The sequence below is a fragment of the Crinia signifera genome, chromosome 7 (genome assembly GCF_055691185.1).
Source record: "Crinia signifera chromosome 7, ASM5569118v1, whole genome shotgun sequence".
Classification (NCBI taxonomy): domain Eukaryota; kingdom Metazoa; phylum Chordata; class Amphibia; order Anura; family Myobatrachidae; genus Crinia; species Crinia signifera.
In genome coordinates, this window is record NC_139223.1 from 47,401,528 (window position 1) to 47,423,340 (window position 21,813).

The following is a 21,813-nucleotide window of genomic DNA, read 5'->3' on the forward strand; positions in this document are numbered from 1 at the left end:
TGCTGCTTTAAAAAACATGGGAAAACTCTCCCAAATCTCTCACTTTCTGAAACTCTCACCCTATTACATTTGGCCCCTGGTGTATTTTTCTCTAAGTGCCGCCAGCTCTGTAATTATAAGTTTTTTTTCTCTAAAACATCAAAGGCAAAAGGGAGCGCTCCATAGTGCTTGTATCCATTAAAAGCAATTCCTTAGAAAATGTGTATAGAACTAAGACAATCGGTTAGAGATCACGTACCGCGACAAGCTGTCAGAATCGTCTGTACTTTTTCTAGCACGGCGCTACCGACTTTAATTGTATGCCATCGGGTTGGATCCAAGGTTAAATGGTCCCTGAGACCCGATTTTACATTGGACCCAATGTTAAATGCCTCCCCAGACCCCATTTTTAATTGTATACCCACCGTAAAGGTTAATTATATGTGAAATGCCCCCCCATTGTTAACGCCACCCCACGATGAACGCCAACCCGAAGCGTGGCGAGCGGCGGTGGTACGCGTCCTCCGACCTTTTCATACCCCCACTATCCACGTCGGCGTGGAGTTGATTTTATATAGTGTGGCGAGCCACCGAGCCCGAAGCGTGGCGAGCGGACGCGCATTACTTCACAGGTATTACGCGTCCCCTCGCGGGGCTTGCTGCGCTCGCCACGCTTCGGGCTCGGTGGCTCGCTGCGCTCACCACACTATATAAAATAAACTCCACGCCGACGTGGCTTGCGGGCTTGCTGCGCTCGCCACGCTTTGGGTTGGTGTTCATCGTGGGGTGGCATTAACAATGGGGGGGCATTTGACATACAAATTACCCATCAGGGTGGCTATACAATCAAAAATCGGGTATGAGGGGCCATTTAACATTGGTTCCTATGTAAAATCGGGTCCATCGCATTGGTCGCATCGCATGCCATTATAATGGCATGCGATAGACCCGATTTTAAACGGCCATTTAACATTACATACAATGTTAAATCGAGTCGGTCGCATTGCATGCCATTATAATGGCATGCGATGGACCCGATTTTTACATTATCGGGAAAGCTCTTAAAAAGCCCGAAATCGGGTCGGTCGGGTCCCATCGCATACCTTAAGTTAAGGTATGCGATGGGACCCGACGGGCGCCCTGCTAGGAAACAAGTACCGAATCGTCACTAATACAAAAATTAGGTACACCTGACAAAACGCTTAGGGGTGTGGCCTAGCGTCTCAACAGCAGACAGTGGAGTGACCGAGAGCCAGCCGATTTGCCTTATGGTGATATCCATGATTATAAACTTTTGCCATTAGCAGTGATTCTGACCGCTTTGTTGCAGTACGTGATCTCTAACCGATTGTCTGTGATTTTGACCGTCTGTTGTGGTACGTTGATCTATTTACATTTTATAATCAATTGCTTTTTGTCTTTGATGTATTAACATCAATTAACCTATTTGATGCAGGAAATCTGTTCGTAAGGAGACGCCAATATCATTGAGATTTGAGAGCAAGTAGGACTGTTACATTATGGCCCTTATTCTGGTTCACTCCTTCTGGCAAATTCCTTCTTAGATGGACAAAACCATGTGCACTGCAGGTGGGGTAGATGTAAAATGTGCAGAGTGTGTTAGATTTGGGTGAGTTATTTTGTTTCTGTGCAGGGAAAATACTGGCTGCTTTATTTTTACACTGCAATATGGTTCTCACTTTGAAGTAAAACCCCACCCAAATCTAACTTTTTCTGCACAAGTTACATCTTCCCCACCTGCAGTGCACATGGTTTTGTCCATCTAAGATGGAATTTGCCAGGAGGAGTGACTCAGAATAAGGCCCGATATCAGGATTTTTTAAAAATTAAAAATTCCCTGGATGCCGTTGGTTTAAGCATTTGAGCATGTGAGGTTTATTTGGATCACACGCATTAACTACTCTTTTTTTGTATATATATATATATATATATATACTGTATACAGTCTTAGATGGAGCTGTTTATGTTTTAGAAAAGAAGAGTCGCCGGAAACAGAAGGAGAAAGTGACCCCTCTGCTGCTGGTCCAGGCCCCGGAGGAGGCTTTGCAAAAGTTGCAGAAGAGGATGTCTATGCTGCTGACTGAGGAGACCGTAGAGCACATGACCATGGCGTTGCCCCTCAGCCGCTTTTGGAGCATGGAGCTGGAACAGTGGGACACCTGGAGCATGCGTGGAGGGAAGAGCTGTGTGCTCTGGGAATCCAGTAACATGATGGAGAAGAGAGAAGCTCTCAGCTACTATACAGCAGAGCTCAACCCCCCCATAATTCCATGGAATCCACCACCAAAGGTAATAGATGCTGCAACATACAACGTGACCCTTGTTACAGTAATTATATTATATAGTCATTTTGAAGTCGTCATTCATTGTTTCACTAACTAGTGCTCAGGGTTTTTTGCCTCTCTGTTCCCCCACCTTTCCATACCCATTCCCTTTCTTCCTTCTATCTACTCTATCTCTCCCCCTGTTCCTCCCTTCCCCTCTTTCTCCCATATCTACCTCACTCTATCTTTCTCACCCTTCTCCCATCTATCTTCACCACCATTCTCTCTTCTGCCAGCTCTCTCTCTCTCTTTCTATTTCATTCTCACAGTCCTCCCCTTCCTCCATTTTTCTCTTTCTTACACTCTTTCTCCCATCTCTCTCTCTCTCCATCCATCCATCCATCCATCCGTCTCTTCCTCTTATCTCACGATGCCCTCCTCTCATTTTTCTCTCTCTCTGCCATCTCTTTTTTTTCCTTCAGCCTATGGTGAACAACTGGAACCATAGTTATTGTACCTCTCTCTCTCTCTCTCTCTCTCTCTCTCTCTCTCTCTCTCTCTCTCTCTCTCTCTCTCTCTCTCTCTCTCTCTCTCTCTCTCTCTCTCTCTCTCTCTCTCTCTCTCTCTCTCTCTCTCACACACACACACACTCCCATCTCTCCCTCCTCCTCCCATCTTCCTACATCATCCGCCCATCTACCCTCCCATCTCTCACCTACTTCCCATGTTCCTCCTCTTTTACATACAATCTCTGTCTCTTTCTATACGTCTACCAACCATTTATTTCTCTCTCTTCCTCCTATTTCTTTCCCTCTTCTTGCCATCTAACTCTCTTTCCTCCTTAATCACATCTCTCTTCCAACTCCTCTATTCCCTCCATCATCCTTTTCTCTTTGCTCTTTAATCCCATCTGTCTCTCTCTTTCTAGCCATATTTAAAATTGTAGAGGGTCTTCCTCCTCCACAGTAGGGCTGTGTGGTGTCTGAATTAATGGGTGTGGAAGGATCCACACAGACTAACAAAATATAGTATTGATTTTGTATGAGACCAATATAAAAACTACTTTATGAATGATTCTTGTAGTTATCGATTGGTGGTGCACCCAGCATTCAGCAAACGTAACTTAGGGCCTTATTCTAGTTCACTCTTTCTGACAAAATCCTTCTTAGATGGACAAAACCATGTGCACTGCAGGTGGGGCAGATGTAACATGTGCAGAGAGAATTAGATTTGGGTGAGATATTTTGTTTCTGTGCAGGGTAAATACTGGCTGCTTTATTTTTACACTGCAGTATAGATCTCACTTTGTAGTAAAACCCCACCCAAATCTAATTCTCCCTGCACAAGTAACATCTGCCCCACCTGCAGTGCACATGGTTTTGTCCATCTAAGAAGGATTTTGTCAGAAAGAGTGAACTAGAAAAAGGCCCTTAATATCTGGGGGTTTGTTTGCAGCAAACTAGTGGTGAAAAATGCTTTTGGGCGCACTCTTAAGTTGTATATATGAAATTAATTTAAAACATAACTTTTAATGTAGATTCCTTAGAATAAATGACAAGAACTAGTATGGAATTCTTCAAGAAAATTTGTGTATATGTGTGAATGTCGTGTGATTGACTAAATAGCCCATTTAATCGTGAATAATAATTTTCATTTTGGTTTGTGTGGTGTCTGGTTTGCAACTTTATCCTCCCTGCGAGGGAATGAGAGGGGCGCAGGTCCCTGGGGGCGACCCAGTTTGGGAGGGGAGGGGGTTGGCCAGAGAAGTTTTGTCTGTATTTTGGACAGCCAATGAAGGCTGAGAGGTGGGTCAGGCCCTCAGTAGGATCTCTCTGCTCTGGTGCTGGACTGACATTTAGCAGGATTGTACTCGTATTATAGAAACACTATGTCTTCATGTCTGATGTCTTTTCAGAAGATGCTGAGTTCACAGCCCCGTGAAGCTACAGCCAGTGTGACTCCCAGTGGCAGTTCACAGAACCAATGCTCCACTGACACGGATCTCCATGCTGTGATTTCTGAAGACAAGAGCCTTCCATCTGACAGCCAGAAGGCTTTGCTGGACTTGGCAGAGTTGGCAGGAGAGGGGATGACGCTGACTCAGTGGAACTGTGCAGCCAGCAACGCCAGTGACTGGACAGGTGGGCTAAGAGTGCACAGCATTGCATCAAAGCAATGCCAGATATTACTATATAGTCCTGATAATGATTTCTCACAGGCCGAGAATCGCCGGTCAGCATTGCACCTACTGGATTCATCCCACAACAAGAAGAGCAGAATAATAAACAGAGTCAGGCCTCAAATACCGTAAGTTTGTCAGCTATAAGACAAGGAATGGACCAGTAATTACTGGGATATCCTGAGATGTTACTGGGAATTATCCAGAGCGAGGCATTGATAAGAATTTTCGACACTATGCGTTTCCAAGCCGCATTAGTAACCTAGCAACATCACATGGTTAGAATAATAATACCACTGTGTGACCACTACAATCCTCATCGCTCAGTGACCAGTACTATACACTCAGACACCCGTATCTATTAATACATCTCTATTCTTATATATGGTCACTGATATCTGTGGTAAGATGCATAGTCAGGATTCAACAATGGAATGGCACAACAAGACCACGCATGCCCTAGTTTCTTACTGACTATTCTGTCATTTTCTCTGTTACCTTTGGGTGTTTGCACTGGTCCTGCATAAAAAACAGTTATCTTTTGTCTCACCTCCAATCCCATTTCATGAACGGTAGGGAGGCGAAAGTTTGGAAGTATCCTTTGTGCACAAACTTATACTTAAGCAACAGACACAAGCAGCCCTCACATCCCATCAAAATACCTCAACTCTATTGTATGTTACTCTTACGCCCTTTTTCCATCATCGCTTGCATTTTCAGGCCCCGCTTGTAACTCTAGCAGCAGATTTCATGGAGCTGGTGAACAACCCCCATTTGAGTGATGCTCAACTGCAGACTGACTGCGGAGAGGTGCTCAATGCACATATGTTAGTCTTATATGCACGCTGCCCCCTGCTGGTTGAAGCGGTAAGTCTTGGTGTCACTGTTTTCATTTGTATCAATTCCACTGCAGTTCCCACACATTTAAACTTCGTACAAGTCTATATTTTGACGTTTTTTTATTCATATTTGTTCAGGTGCACACTGAAGGATTCTGGGTACAAGAAGCCAGCACTGGACGCGTGCGACGTCTTCTTCTTAATGACGTATCTGCTGAAGCTTCCCTCTCTTTCCTTCGCTTTCTGTATTCCGCCAACACTGCCATCCCCAGCCACTGTTTGGCGCATGTTTGTGAGTTGGCCCGCAGGTGTGTCTCACATATATACATACATGCTTTACGTTCAGGCCTAACAATACTTAATATACGATTCACATTTATGCAGTCAATTGTCCAAATCAATAAGCACAGTTCAGAAGCAGTTACCAGTTCTGTGTTGCCCTGGCTTTTCTCACATTGTCCATCCCAATGCTAGGGGATTGCCAGCTGTGGGATGGTAGAGCTCACTTGATACGGGATGACTTCATAACATAGGACCTTAATATAGTTCACTCTTTCTGACAAAATCCTTCTTAGATGGACCAAACAATGCGCACTGCAGTGGGGGAGATGTAACAGGTGCATACAGAATTAGATTTGGGTGAGTTATTTTGTTTCTGTGCAGGGAAAATACTGACTGCTTTATTTTTTCACTGCAATATAGATCTCACTTTGAATTAAAACCCCACCCAAATCTAATTCTCTCTGCACAAGTAACATCTCCCCCACCTGCAGTGCACATGGTGTTGTCCATCTAAGAAGGATTTTGTCAGAAAAAGTGAACTAGAATAAGGCCCAAAGGGAGAATGGCTTAACACTTATGAATTATTTATCCGAGTATTATCATCTTAAAATTGTGCTATGTTGTTTTTCGCACAGGACAAACGCCACCATAGGTATTAAGTCGTGATTAACGCATATATGAAGCTTCTGTGTTCTTTGTCACACAGAAGAGTAAACTCTCTTCTTTCTGTTCTAGGTTTGGGGTTAGTAGTCTCATAGATACCTGTGAACAACTGGTTTGTGAGCCTCAGGACTCTGAAGCTCCGGAAACCACTGAAGAGGATGGCGATAATGGGGGAGAACGAGCAGAAACCTTCCAAGAGTTGTTGAAATCAATGTGGTTGGATGAGGGTGAGGACCTCTTCAAAGACCAGGAGGCAGAAGTACTAACGGAGGAGGAACAGCTGGACAATGGAGGTGTTGGAGATGGGGAGCTGGAGGAGATCTACGAATTTGCAGCCACTCAACGGAAAAAGCCAGTAAAGCAATATGAAGAAGATGGAAGCAGAAGTGAGCACGAAGCAGAAAATCCAGGCAAGGAGTCTGAAGACAGCTCTCCTGAGGCCACAAAACATTGTGTAGGTTGGAAAGAACAAATGATTGATGCAACAAACCCACATTCTACAGATTGGCACATGGAGCCTTCTGGGGTAGATAGCATGTCACTTAAAACATCTCCTGTCTCAAAAGTTGCGAAGTGTTCATCTTTTGTGCAATCTCCAGCTCATCCTACTTCAAACAGCCTGGAATCTTCTCCTGCATGTCTTCTTTTAGCTTCACCAGATTGCCTTAAAACCCAGCCAACTCATCCCATCTCTGGGTCTCCCGTCCAGTCTCCTCCTAGATTTAGTGGCCCAGTTCCCTCTACTGCCCGTAGACTCTTTACTAAGGATCTCACTAATCATCACCACAGCCCTTCCTCCACTCCTGAAAAAAGTACTTCTCCTGTTGTTCATGCAGTCTCACCAAACACATATGAAGATCCTGAAGGAGATTTGTTTGCTCAGCACAGAAATCCCTCTATTGATGACAGCTTTGATCGCATGTTTTCAGAGACTTGTGGGGAATATGTGGAGCCTTCAGGTATTTGTGAATCTAGAACTCATGTAAGTCCAACTAGCCCACAAAATGATGAGCCTATGCTTACAAGTTCACCTTCTGGCAACCTGTCCCCTGCTCTTCCTGAGCTTGGGTCTTCAGCTAACATCCAGCCACAAACTGATTCATTTCTAGAGAGCTCCTCATACGAACACGGAAAGTCTACACTCTCCACTCTCAAAGATCCTCATGATACTGCCCTTAGCCAAAATTCATCCAGCAAGGCTGCTACTTCTCCCAAAGTCTCATTCCAAGACTCAGATGTCATATTGATCTTGTCATCTGATGAGGAGGCAGATTCCAGTACTCAAGCTACAGCAGTGAATGTAAAAGGACAAAATAATAAGTCTGTCATGTCCAAGGAAATGAAAGAGTCTCCAGTTAGCTTCAGTGTGAGGAAGAGCAGTGAGAATCTTTCCCACCTGGAAATGAGCAGCAGCTCGGAGACCTCATGGTTGGTGCCTGCCACACCTTTGCCTATTTTAACAGAATCACGAGTTTCCCAACTACAGATCTCACACGTCCCTCTGTCACCTCAAACTTCTCAACAGACCTTACATTTATCTCGGTCACCTCAAACATCACCAGTGACCTCACATTACCCTAGGTCACCTCAAACATCACCAGTGACCTCGCATTCATCTCGGTCACCTCAAACATCACCAGTGACCTCACATTACCCTCGGTCACCTCAAACATCACCAGTGACCTCGCATTTATCTCGGTCACCTCAAAAATCACCAGTGACCTCACGTTACCCTCGGTCACCTCAAACATCACCAGTGACCTCACGTTACCCTCTGTCACCTCAAAAATCACCAGTGACCTCACGTTACCCTCGGTCACCTCAAACATCACCAGTGGCTTTTAATTTCCCTCAGTCACCTCAAACATCACCAGTGGCGCCTAATTTCCTTCGGTCACCTAAAACATCTCTGCAGACATCACAATTATCTCGGTCTCCTCAAACTTCTCTGCAGACTTCACATTTTCCTCGGTCATCTCCAACCTCCAAGACCTGCGATCAAAATATTTCTCAATTAAGCTTTGTTAACCCATCTCAGACAAGCTCGAGGTCTTTGCCACTGTTGTTTCCTAAGTCACCTAAGGCAACTTTTAATTTGTGTTCCAACATCACTGATAACCATGAGCAGCGTCAAGAAGTACGCTCTAGCGCTGCAAGTAAAATAACCTCTTCGCCACCAACTTCTATTGCTAGCAGCACTGTGTTTGAGGTTGGGGATAGTGAGGATGAAGGTCCTGTGCCAGAGCCCCAGGCCAATACCAGCAACTGCAGTTTCCAAATGGACTATGATGAGCCCCCCATTCATGAAGAGGATTTATGGTCCAATATGCAGGAGTCACCAACAAGGCCTCACTCTACCCCAGAGGGCAGAACTCCTTCACATCACCACCAAACACCTACCAAGCATCTTGGGATTCAGTCCAGTACTATTTTACTGAATGGAGACACAGAAGCTGCCAACAGTCTGGAATCTCCTTCCACCTCACGAAGTAACCAGCTGAGCTTCCTGAACTCCAAGCTGTGGGATGAATGGGAAGATGAAGCGGCTGAGGTGCCCGCTGTTCTCCCTTTATCTCAGAGGATGAATACAGTTCTGGATGTGCAGAAGGAGCTGAGGACACCAGGTATGTTACACTGAAATATTTACGTTAACGGGTGTATTTCGGACTTGTAACATTGTACAGTGTAAGTTAAGAGGCTTTGATTTCACCCTTTCTCAGTATGAATGTACCAGAAATTCCTCTGCTTCCTCCCTAGTTACCATTGTGCGCAGGAGAGAACTCGCTCCTAAGGTCCCTATCACTCCACTACCTTCTTATTCCGACATGGACACCCCCATTTTGAAAAAGGAGTTGAATAGGTGAGTGCATGGAACAAATGAATTGTGCTGTGTTGCATAGTGAGGGCTCAGGAATGGTGGGTGTAGGCCCTGTCTCCTGGAGGCTGCAGGCCTTCCACTACAAGCATGACACTAACTGAACCACTCTTGCTCAGTGTCCTTAGTGGATCTAGTTCCAGTTTGCCAGACCTGTTGTCTCTGTGATTGTATATAATTAGATGGTACTTGGGTAGTTTCAGGGTGGCAGTAACGTAGTCAGCGTAGCGTCCCTGTCAGAATCGAGCGTAGTGTTCCCATGGCCAGCGTAGTCAGCGTCCCTGTCAGTATCAGCGTAGTGTTCCCGCCTGTTCGCGGCTAGCCGGAGCTTACGTAGTTAGCGTAGTCAGTCAGCGTTACGTAGTTAGCGTAGTCAGTCAGCGCTTATTACATTGTGTGAGAAACATTGACCATTTTTCTCTGCCTGCCTGACATGACAAGTGTTAATGTGTTCCTGAAACACCCCCACTATCCAAGTCTGCCTGAAGCGTGGCGAGTGGACGCGGTACACGTCCTCCCAACCTGTTCATACCCCCACTATCCATGTCGGCGTGGAGTTGATTTTATAAAGTGTGGCGAGCCCCGCGAGGGGACGCGGATCTCACGTCAAGTATACCGCGTCCACTCGCCACGCTTCGGGATCGGTGGCTCGCTGCGCTTGCCAAACTTTATTAAATCAACTCCACGCCGTCGTACATAGTGGGGGTATGAACAGGTCGGGAGGACGCGTACCGCGTCCCCTCACGGGGCTCTCTACGCTCACCACGCTTCAAGCACTTGCCAGTATATAACATGGAGCACTGGCAAATGAGTCCTTTATTGTGCATGAGACGCACTTGCGCACCGCACCCCCCCTTTGTGCAGGAGACACATGCGCTACCAAACCCCTAACCCTGTCCGTCTCCCTGAAGTGGACACGGGCAGGGTTGCAGTACCCTGCTGCAAGAATTACTGAGACTCTCGTCTCGTGCGTGTCAGACAGGTGGAGCAGGGGGGGGAGAGTGAAAAAATTCACTCAGTAGCGCTGGCTGATACACTGGGGGATCTAAGATATCATCCAATATTTAATTTAGAATTTCTCTAACGTCCTAGGGTATACTGGGGTTCAGGTAGACAATGGGGTATAGATGGGTCCGAAGGAGCCGGTGCACTTTAATAAAAATTAACATCCTGTGTGCTGGCTCATCCCCTCTATGCCCCCTCCCACAGCCCAGTTTAGAAAAAAGTGCCCTACGGGCCGGTAGCACACTCTGGAGCTCCAGAGTTATTGCGTTATTTTTTCTATTTTTATTTTTATTCACTTTTATTTTGCAGCAAGCTGTGCTTACTGCTGTCCTGATGGAGGGACACGGCACCAACCTCTTACAGGGTTAATGGTCCGTGTCCTGCTGCCGGGGTTTGGTCCCGGACGGTGATGTTACCGCAGTCATAAAGGACTGACGAGCACACCATCAGCTTGCCGCCCCATCAGCGTGAAACGGCGGTAATAAGTCTCCCTCTAATAGGGATTCTTCAAGCCGCGGCGGCGCGTATTTTACACAGAGCCGCGCCATATTGGGGGCGGAGCCTCCGGAGAGCGCGAACAAGCAGCAGCAGCCGGCGCCATTACAGCTTGCTGAGGGCACCGCGACGACGCAGCAGAGACCGTACAACAAACTGGTAACACAGTGGGGTTGTGGGGGTCCGTGGGCGCTTGTACAGTGCCACACTTTTAGTCCTCTATAGGACTATACTGCGATTGTTTAGCCCGGGTGCCTACTTAACGCCCAGTTAAGGGCTTGTGTGCTGGTTCTCCGTCTCTGTCCCTTCTCACTGCCTGGCGAAGAGAGAGTTGCTCTGTGGGTGCTATATAGTCTTATTTCTCTCCGACAGCATGGCAGGGAAGAAGTCTGTATGTCAGTCATGCCACGCTAAATTCACCCCCCTGGTGGAGGGGTCTCTTGTGTGTGAAAATTGTATGGCACCTGCGCAAGGTACTAGCAGCCAGGAGCCTGCTTGGTTGGATTCCATTAAGGGAATGATGTCTTCTATTTCTTCTGAATTAGCTGTTGCTAGACAGGAGAGACATGATTTACAGAAGTCTGTGGCTGATCTTAGAGCTACACCTGCTGCTCAAAGACCCCCTAAGCTACTTCCTCAAAAGCGCTCTTTGCCTGCTCTGCTTGGCACAGACACTGAAGATGAGGAACAAGAAGAGGATGAGGTAGATATTCCTGAGGTGGTTGAGGAATCTCACTCTCAAGGGGTGGATGCTCTAATCTTTGCTATTAGAGAGGTCCTAAATCTTCCTGACAAGGAAGAGGAACAGACAGAACTAATGTTTTTCTCTACAAGAGAAAAATCCTCTGCCACTTTTCCTGTCTCTACAGAGCTTAATAGGAAATTTCAGCAGTCCTGGGCTCACCCAGAAAAGAGATTTCAGGTGCCTAAAAGGTTCCTATCTATTTTTCCTTTCCCTCCTGAGGATAGGAAGTTGTGGGAGACCCCACCGGCAGTGGATACATCTGTATCCAGGCTCTCAAAAAAGATAGTTCTCCCAGTACCTGGGGCAGTCTCTTTGAAAGATCCGGCAGATAGAAAGCTGGAAACTACTTTAAAGGCTATTTATGTGGCATCTGGGGCAACTCAGAGACCAGTTATTGCAGGTTGTTGGATAACAAAGGCCATTAGCAAATGGGCTGAGGCAATTCAGTCTGATTTACAGGAGGATAACCCTCAAGTGGATATGCTTACTCTTCTGAGGCATATCCAGGAATCTGCAGATTTTTTATGTGAAGCGTTAAAGGAGATTGGTGTGGTGGCAGCTCAGACAAACACTATGTCTGTGTCCGCCCGCAGAGTCTTATGGTTGCGACAATGGGCGGCCGACCCAGAGTCTAAGAGGGGTGTAGAGGCTTTACCTTTCACCGGGGAGGCACTATTCGGTGAAGAACTAAATAAGTGGATTTCACAGGCAACTGCTGGGAAGTCCACTTACTTGCCGTCTGCCCCTCCACCCCCGCGGAGAAATTATTCAGGCCCCTCCTTGCAGTCCTTTCGGACCGCGAGGTTCAGGTCCAGAGGCCGTGGAGCCTCAAATGCAGTCAGAGGCACTAGAAGCAAGTCCCGCAGAACTCAGTCAGCAGTCCTGCCCGATCAGGCTCACACCACCACTCAGGAAAAGCCCTCAGCATGACTGTTCCCTTCTCCAGGGGGGGGACATTCCAGTGGGAGCACGTTTACTACATTTCAGTCCGGTTTGGCGGGCGTCTGCCCTGGACCCCTGGGTGCTAGAAATAGTGACTCAGGGATACAGGATAGAGTTTGCCTCTACCCCGCCTCAGAAATTCTTCAAGTCAGCCTTACCAGTTTCACAAGAATCTCAAAGGAACCTTCTGGAGGCGGTTCGGAAACTAATAGATCTGGCTGTGGTAATTCTGGTACCTACCCATCTCAGGGGGAAGGGATACTACTCCAACGTGTTCGTCGTGCCCAAACCAGACGGTTCGGTACGTCCTATACTGAATCTTCGGTTTCTGAACATGCATCTCAAGACTTTCAAGTTCAAGATGGAGTCCTTGAGGGCGGTCATTTCGGGATTGGAGGAAAAGGAGTTCTTGGTGTCGCTAGACATAAGGGATGCCTACCTTCACATCCCGATATGGCCGCCACATCAAGCCTATCTTCGCTTCACGATTCTAAACGACCACTACCAGTTCAGGGCTTTGCCGTTTGGCCTGTCTACAGCCCCTCGGATATTCACGAAGGTCATGGCGGAGATGATGCTTATACTCCGCCGGGCCGGAGTGAATATTGTGCCATACCTGGACGACCTTTTAATAAAGGCCCCCTCCAGAGAGTTACTGGAGGAGAGTGTCAGCACCACCTCCAGGATCCTGTCAGCCCACGGATGGATACTGAATCTAAAGAAGTCGCAGCTGGTACCATCTCAAAGACTTCTCTTCCTAGGGATGATTCTAGATACGGTGGCTCAGAAGGTCTTCCTGCCAATGGAGAAGGTTTTGGCCATCCAAAGGATGGTGCGGTTGGTTCTGAAACCGCGCAGAATATCTGTCCACTCCTGCATACAACTACTCGGGAAGATGGTAGCAGCATACGAAGCGATTCCCTACGGACGCTTCCATGCGAGGACTTTCCAGCTGGACCTCTTAAACAAGTGGACAGGTTCTCACCTCCACATGCACTCCTTGGTCACACTGTCATCGGAAACAAGAGTATCTCTTCTGTGGTGGCTGAAGTCAGCCAACCTTCTAGAGGGAAGGAAGTTCGGAATTCACCCATGGGTACTCCTAACAACAGACGCCAGCTTGAAAGGATGGGGAGCAGTAACTCAAGGAGTTCACTTTCAGGGTCTATGGTCAGAACAGGAGGCCTCTCTCCCCATAAACATTTTGGAACTAAGAGCAATACATCAGGCCTTACTACAGGCCTCCGATCTGTTGAGAGGAAAGCCAGTACAAGTCCAATCGGACAATGTCACGGCAGTGGCATATATAAATCGCCAAGGGGGCACAAAAAGCAGGTCTGCCATGAGAGAAGCGGCAAAAATTCTAAGGTGGGCGGAAAACCACGCAGAGGCCATATCGGCCATCTTCATTCCGGGAGTACAAAATTTACTAGCGGATTATCTCAGCAGACACACTCTACACCCAGGGGAGTGGAGTCTACACCCCCAGATATTTCAGATGCTGGTGGACAGATGGGGGTGCCCTCAGGTCGATATGATGGCGTCACAAATGAACAAGAAACTTCCGAGATACTGCTCCCGAACGCGGGATCCTCTAGCAGTGTCGGTGGACGCACTGACGGCGCCATGGCCCTTCAGTTTCATTTACCTGTTCCCCCCCATCCCATTGATCCCGAGAATTCTCAAGAGGATAAAACGGGAAAGGGTTCTGGTGATTTTCATCGCCCCATATTGGCCGCGCAGGACCTGGTTTGCGGACCTTCTGTCCCTGTCGCTGGAAGACCCTTGGCCTCTGCCACATCGACCAGATCTTCTGCAGCAAGGGCCGTTCATTTATCACGACTTACGTCGGCTAAATTTAATGGCGTGGAGATTGAAAGGGAAATCCTAGCAAGAAAAGGCATCCCAAGTGCCGTTATTCCGACTATGCTCCAGGCTAGGAAAATGGTCACTTCAAAGCATTACTACAGAATCTGGAAGCGGTATGTCTCTTGGTGTGAAAGCCATAGATTCTCTCCTTTGGAATTCAAATTGGAAAGATTCCTGAGATTTTTACAGGCGGGTGTTGATCTGGGCCTTAGGCTAGGATCCATCAAGGTCCAAATCTCTGCACTGTCTATATTTTTTCAAAGACAGTTGGCGACTCTTCCAGAGGTGCAGACCTTCATCAAAGGAGTCCTACACATCCAGCCACCCTTCAAATGTCCGGTGGCGCCTTGGGATCTAAACCTGGTTTTTGATTTTCTACAATCATCCTGGTTCGAGCCTATGAAGACAGCAGAAATAAAGTTTCTTACTTGGAAAACGGTTCTGTTATTGGCGTTAGCATCTGGTAGAAGAGTCTCAGAGCTGAGCGCACTATCTTGCAGAAGCCCATATCTAATCTTTCATGCAGACAGAGCTGAGCTGCGTACAGGGCCGAAGTTCCTCCCAAAGGTGGTCTCGGCTTTTCATATTAACCAGCCCATTGTGGTTCCATCGGTTACTACTGGTTCTTCCACCCCTAAATCTCTGGATGTGGTCAGAGCTTTGAGGACTTATGTTGCTCGAACAGCTCGTACAAGGAAGTCCGACTCTCTTTTCATTCTATATGATGCTAGAAAGATTGGATGTCCAGCGACAAAGCAGTCCATCGCCAGATGGATTAGATTAACTATTCAGATGGCTTATTCGCAGGCCTCGATTCCTGCTCCGGCCTCCATATCCGCTCACTCTACCAGGTCGGTGAGTGCCTCGTGGGCGGCTGCTCGGGGAACTTCATTACTACAGTTGTGTAGGGCAGCCACCTGGTCGGGGAACAATACCTTTGTAAGGTTTTACAGTTTTGATACTCTGGCATCAGAGGATCTACAGTTTGGAAATTCGGTTTTACAGGGACCTCAGCACTCTCCCGCCCGTTGTGAGAGCTTTGGGACGTCCCCATTGTCTACCTGAACCCCAGTATACCCTAGGACGTTAGAGAAAAGGTGATTTTGATTACCTACCGGTAAATCCTTTTCTCGTAGTCCGTAGGGTATACTGGGCTCCCACCTCTGTGCTTCGTTCTACTGTTTGGCGTGTTTGACTGACTGGTTTCGTCAGTGTTATGCTGTTGGTAGTTAAATTTTAAGTTATTTCCTCCTCTCATAGTATGACCGTCTCCTTCGGGCACAGTTTTCTAAACTGGGCTGTGGGAGGGGGCATAGAGGGGAGGAGCCAGCACACAGGATGTTAATTTTTATTAAAGTGCACCGGCTCCTTCGGACCCATCTATACCCCATTGTCTACCTGAACCCCAGTATACCCTACGGACTACGAGAAAAGGATTTACCGGTAGGTAATCAAAATCCCCTTTTTGAGTATGGCTGCTGCCACCTTATCAGAGAGATTGTGTTTTCTCTGTGTAGCAAGACAAAACGAAATGTGTGGAGACTGTGATTCCCCACTAGATGGCGCTGCCACACTCAACAATTTCCACAATAAACTTTCAATAGAGAATTGCTTTTTATATATTCTTTCGTTTAATAAAAAACCATGGTATACATATTAAGATGAATAATGCGCATTTTTACATATATAAAATTACACTCAAATAAGACATACTAGACATACAACATATAACATATAAGGCTGCTTAGACACGGGCTGGCTATGAGGCTCACAACTGCATGTGAATATTTATGAGACAATAGGCTTTTAAGCAAATATTTACCAGTCCACATGGATTGTCCCTCCTAATATGCTGGGTAGAGATATGGAAACCAGGTCCTATATCAGAGCCGGAGGTAGCTTTGGATCTCCACAGTGGGTGTCCACTCCGTTTATTGAAAGGAGTATAGCTCCAAGCGCTGGTTCCGTTTGTAATCAATGTCCCAATCCCAAGTGGGATATTTGTAATCCAGAATGGTCGTGGTGGCTGGTAGTAGTATGGCTCGAGCAGGCTCCAGACCGCGTTTCTCCGCCTTCAATATAATCGGCGGCTTCCTCAGCTGGATCACCGCTGAGGAAGCCGCCGATTATAGCCAGCCCGTGTCTAAGCAGCCTTATATGTTGTATGTCTAGCATGTCCTATTTGAGTGTAATTTTATATATGTAAAAATGCGCATTATTCATCTTAATATGTATACCATGTTTTTTTATTAAACGAAAGAATATATAAAAAGCAATTCTCTATTGAAAGTTTATTGTGGAAATTGTTGAGTGTGGCAGCGCCATCTAGTGGGGAATCACAGTCTCCACACATTTCGTTTAGACAGGTGGAGCGCCTCTCCGCCAGCGCCCGCATGATCGCCTCTCCACCGGCGTCCGCCAGCGCAGGGGATCTGGCGGTTACCGACACTGTGTGAGAGGTGCTCACTAAGCTTGCCAGGGACGTCGGGGACAGAGCTGCAGCTTGTGGGGACAGTATGGGGACTACGCTGCATGACGGGGACACTATGATGACTTTGCAGGGCTGCCACGGGGAAACTACGCTAGGCAGCCGTTGGGCTACGCTGACAACATAGCTTAGCCTAGTAATCACCGAGTGCTGTGATTACAAATGGCGGCTGCCTTTGTAGTGAATGTTGTAGAAACTACACCTCCTCCCCATTTGTCACTCCATCTCCCAGGAAGAAACCTGGTGGAACTACAAGAACCAGCAGGAAATTCCCATAATTTTATGACACACTAAAGGTATAGCACCTGGTGCAAAGTGCCTGCCCACTGTCTCTGGGCCAGTCACATGTAATTCAGCCACAGTTCCGGATGCCTACAGTTATCATAAGTTCTAAGTGACTATGTGCCGAATAGTACACAATTGCACCACCCCCAGCCCTCTGACGTGACAGCAGCAATCACCACTGACACTGACATCTGCCCCATTCTTGGTGCAATAATGGGACTGCAAATTGTGGGCACACTCCATACACAATACTAGCATAGCAGAGAAAGATTGAGTGGGGCAGTACAGGAGGGCTAGTACCACTGAGCTCACCCTCTCTTAGTCCAAGCAACTATGGCCGGGGGCTCACTGGTCATACATTAGCCTGACGGCGGGGGGGTGTCAAGGTGGGCAGGGCACACAGCAGGCAATGGGCTGTGAACGTGGCGAGGGGACCAAATCGCTGGGTAGGGGAAGGCGGGCGCACATAGAAAAAAAAACCCATACAAATGAATGGGTGGCCAGTGATTGGCTGAAAGCTCTCCCCTACCCGACACTCTCGGACCCCTCTGCATTCACTGCCTCTCTGCGTCCCCTGCCTGCCTCCAGGCTGCACATAAGATTTATCATATGTGCAGCCCGTCCCGACTCCGACCTGGTGCGTATGTCTGCACAAATGATTTGATGATTTGGGCCGAATCGGGTGAAATCGGGCCCAAATCGCATAGTGTATGGGGGCCTTTAGAGATGAAGGGGGTAGGCTTAGAGACACGGAGGGGTGAGTCTGAGAGATGAAAGGGGTAATGAAGCTAAGAAACAAGAGGGGTGTGAGTCAGCAAGAGACAAAAGGGTAACGAGGGGGGGTGAATCTGAGAGATACTACATCCCCTAAGGCTTAATCTGGCCCTGCAGCGTAGGCTGAACCTCTGGCCACAAACACCAGGACACTAGCAGTATGTACTTGTGTTTGTCAGCTGCGGCACTTTCACTATTTGCTATAAATAGCGACATGCAGATGTATATAGACTTGCAGGCACCTGGGATTCAGGCCCTCTGTCTCATTCTCCTGCACCTATGAATAGAATGTCACTGGCATTAGGGAGGAGTCTCCAGCTAACAAGGAGGAGCCAAAACTTCACCTAGTCTGGTGCATTCACTGTCAGCCATTCCTATCTATTCCTTGTACACAGAATATATATATATATATATATATATATCTGTGATATCTGTACGAAGTTCCATTTACAGAATCAGGCCCTTATTGTGCTGCTGATAACATGATGAGATCAGTGGTCTACCCGGTGACCACATGCCATCACTTTGGTGTCTACTGTATAAAGGGCATTTCTGTGCTGTGAAGTGATCTCACATGGAGACAGTTGCCTTATTGGCAAGCTGAGATGCTTCACTGAGCTGAGATCTTTGTACACATTGGATTTAATCTCTCCCCTGTTATCCAGATTCGGGGTGCGGGCTCTCCCCAAGAAACAGATGGTGCTGAAGCTGAAAGAGATCTTTAGTTATACGCATCAGGTCATGAGCTCAGACTCTGAGGATGATGTCCCTAAATCTCAGGCCCATCAGAGAATCCACAGCAGCGTACCTCAGGCCCAGCGGCAGCAAGTTCCCAGGAAAGCCAGACCTGGAACCACCACGAAGGCTCCCAACAACTCGAAGAAAGGTCAGAAGATGACATCTGTGTGTGCGGCACAGGAAACAGACACAGGAGATGATCATCCATTGACCGCATCACAGGAATCTACTACATCCTCAGTGGCTGCTAGCGACACCTCCTCCTTATCTCACAGGTAATGAGATGCACCAAAGTACAGTCCCCTATATTTCTTCCCAATTCTTTTTGGTAGCAGTAGGATGTGTAGGAAGAAGTCTGAGATGATTACAGCTACACTACACTGTAAAACATTTCTATGGATGCATCTATATATAAAAGGCTAAATAGTCCTCACCTCTGAGGTGAAGTACCGCTAGTGACCACTAGAGGCCACTCAATGGGCCAAATTACTCCTTATCAGAAAGTGAAAGAAAAATGATCTGTTTAAAATTTGCTGGATATGGAGAGAGAGGGAAACGGCGTGTGCAGGAGGTCAGTTGAAGACTGACCGTGCGAGCTGTGACAGCGAGCAGGCAGCCCTGCTCACTGTCACAGTTTGCAAAAACCATTGATTATACCCCAGAGAGTGGAGGTAGGAGCAGATAGGGACTAAGCTGTCATTTTGATGGACTTTTAACTAGTTTATTTCTAAACGCCATTTCAAAACTGGACATGGTCAAAATACCGACATTTAATATCCCGACAAGGTCAAAACACCGACATATAGAATGCAGACAAGTGAAAAAGTCGACATGACTTTCAGTCGACAGGTCGCGAGGTCGACATGGGTTTTTTCACTGTTTTTTTATCCGAATGTCGACATGGACACAGTTGGAAGTCACCTGCAGCCCCTCGCATCGCTCAGTACGCTTCGGGCACGGTACACTGTTTTATTCTCCCACCACGCCCTAGTGGATGGTAGGGCATAAAATACCGCCTGTCAGCACATGTCGGGTCAAAAAACAGGAAAAAACCCATGTCAACCTCGCGACCTGTGGACCGAAAGTCATGTTGAGTTTTTCACCTGTCTACATTCTATATGTCGGTATTTTGACCTTGTCAGGATTTTAAATGTCGGGATTTTGACTTTGTCTGGATTTTGAACTTGTCAGGATTTTAAATTCTGTATTTTGACCTTGTCGGGATTTTGACCGTCGGTCAATGGATGCAGACAGCATAAAATTACACCGATAAAATGAATAATACAATGGGTCTGCCAAATAACATTTAATGAATAAAAGTATACAATTGATTTGTTAAATTAGTACTAATAATAATATTCAATTAATAAGATTTAAAAAAATGATATAAAACATATGGGTCACTACCACTATTTGTGGCTGTTTTGTAGAAATGGGACTCATACATAAAATTTAGTGTGGAGTGCTACGGGACTGTATGAAGTAGTTGGCTGGAGATCCCAGTCTTAACCCTTTGAGTGCCAAGTGAATTTGTCAAAACAGATGTGAAAATTGGCAAGCAAACATTTTTATTCATCATAATGACCTGTAATGTTTATATTTTATATAGGAAATATAATTTTTTTTAAACAATCTCTTTTATTTGAATTTATATAACAAATGTGAGCGACACTGGCAATTTTACTGGATATTTCGTACATCTCCCACAGAAATGTTGGTACTCAAAGGGTTAAGCCCCACACACACTATCCTATATGCTCTACAAGCTATATCAGCAGTGTTTACCCCTGAACTGGAGTGTACAGACTGAGCGATATCGGTTAACGATATCATTCAGTGACGTCACCGGGACTCGCTATATAGCCACAATTGACCTGAATGTTCAGCAGAGGCGCCAGCAATGCGCGGGAGCGCACTAGACTAGACTGTAAAAAGATATTGTCTAGTGTGTATGGGGGCTAAACTCAATATAAACAGGGGTTTCTTTACACTAGAACAGTGCTTCTCAATCTCGGCCCTTAGGACCCCACACACATTTTCCAGGTCACCTTGCAGGTGTACAGGTGCATTCATTACTGGCTGATACATTTTAAAAAAATCCACAGGTGGAGCTAATTATTTCACTTATTCTATGAGGAGACCTTAAAAAAATAAACTGTGTAGGGTCCCGAGGACCGACTTTGAGAACCTGTGCTCTAGAATCACCACAATACTAAGCAGAAGACACAGAGTGTAAGTTCCTCTTTAGATTTAGTGTGAGTGTCCGCTAGTTTGCCTGGCTACCACAGCGTCCTCAGGTCATGCTATAAGCCGCTCCAGGTAAACGGTCCGAAAGCTCCCGCTGTATTAAGCCACTCCAAATAAGCAAGTTGGAGGTTCAGAGGCAGATGCCAGTCCCGAGTGGATTTCACACATCAAAGGTGCCAGAAGACCATTATATGTTTCTCTTTACAGCTCCAACACTAATGAATTTGAAACCGCTTTTGCGGACGAAGATGACGACGAGCCAGTGGCAGCCTCCCAAGTGGCCAGCAAAGAGGCGCTCACGGTGGAGGCAGTGCGGAAGTTCATAGAGAGCCGGCCCGATCTCCACAAGCAGATTTTGCTGTATCAGCCCCTCGATCTGGCCGCCCTACACGCAGAACTTAAGCTGAATGGGATCAAGGTGGCTGCGGGGAAGCTGCTGGACTTTCTTGATGCACACTGTGTGACCTTTACTACCGCCACCTCCCGCAAGGAGAAGAAGAGCCGCGGAAGGAGGAAAGCGGTGAAGCGCCACTGAGTTTATATCAGTCTGCCTGTTTAAATTAAAAAATAAAACATTTGTGTATACCACCAGAGTATATATAACTTAACGTAACATAACTGAAATTATGTTTATGGATTTTAAGGTGAAAAAAAACAAAACCATGTGTATGAAATTGTAAATTATGAATGTTTTGTTGATGTTAATTGTATATGGAATAAATACAAAAAGACTATAACGGCTTCTTGCTTCTGATTAGAATGCAAGCCAGGTTCTGAAAGGAGTGCGTGATTAGCTTTTATGATGCAGGTGGTGTAGAACTAATCCCACTTAAACTAGGGCCCTTATTCTGGTTCACTCGCAAAGGCAAATTCCTTTTGGACAAAACCATGTGCACTGCAGGTGGGGCAGATGTAACGTGCAGAGAGAATTAGATTTGGGTGAGTTATTTTGTTTCTGTGCAGGGAAAATACTGGCTGCTTTATGTTTACACTGCAATATAGATCTCACTTTGAAGTACACACCCCACCCAAATCTAACTCTCTCTGCACAAGTTACATCTTCCCCACCTGCAGTGCACATGGTTTTGTCCATTTGTGAGGGAATTTGCCTTTGCGAGTGAAC

At 46.6% G+C, this 21,813-nt stretch overlaps 1 protein-coding gene across 3 annotated transcripts in view; it reads left to right on the forward strand.

Annotated features, from left to right (window-relative positions):
- Positions 1-21,427, forward strand: part of SLX4 (SLX4 structure-specific endonuclease subunit) — a 28,346-nt gene extending 6,919 nt beyond the window's left edge. For 2 of the 3 annotated variants that reach the window (XM_083152975.1, XM_083152977.1), the window contains exons 7-15: positions 1,973-2,289; positions 4,180-4,405; positions 4,483-4,571; positions 5,164-5,310; positions 5,421-5,590; positions 6,300-8,851; positions 8,985-9,087; positions 18,371-18,718; positions 20,898-21,427. In XM_083152975.1, the coding sequence (XP_083009101.1) occupies positions 1,973-2,289; positions 4,180-4,405; positions 4,483-4,571; positions 5,164-5,310; positions 5,421-5,590; positions 6,300-8,851; positions 8,985-9,087; positions 18,371-18,718; positions 20,898-21,225 (4,280 nt within the window). In that variant the 3' untranslated portion in view covers positions 21,226-21,427. The remainder of the gene's footprint in view (positions 1-1,972; positions 2,290-4,179; positions 4,406-4,482; positions 4,572-5,163; positions 5,311-5,420; positions 5,591-6,299; positions 8,852-8,984; positions 9,088-18,370; positions 18,719-20,897) is intronic. The other variant, XM_083152976.1, reaches the window with a different exon arrangement.
- Positions 21,428-21,813: the final 386 nt, after the last annotated feature.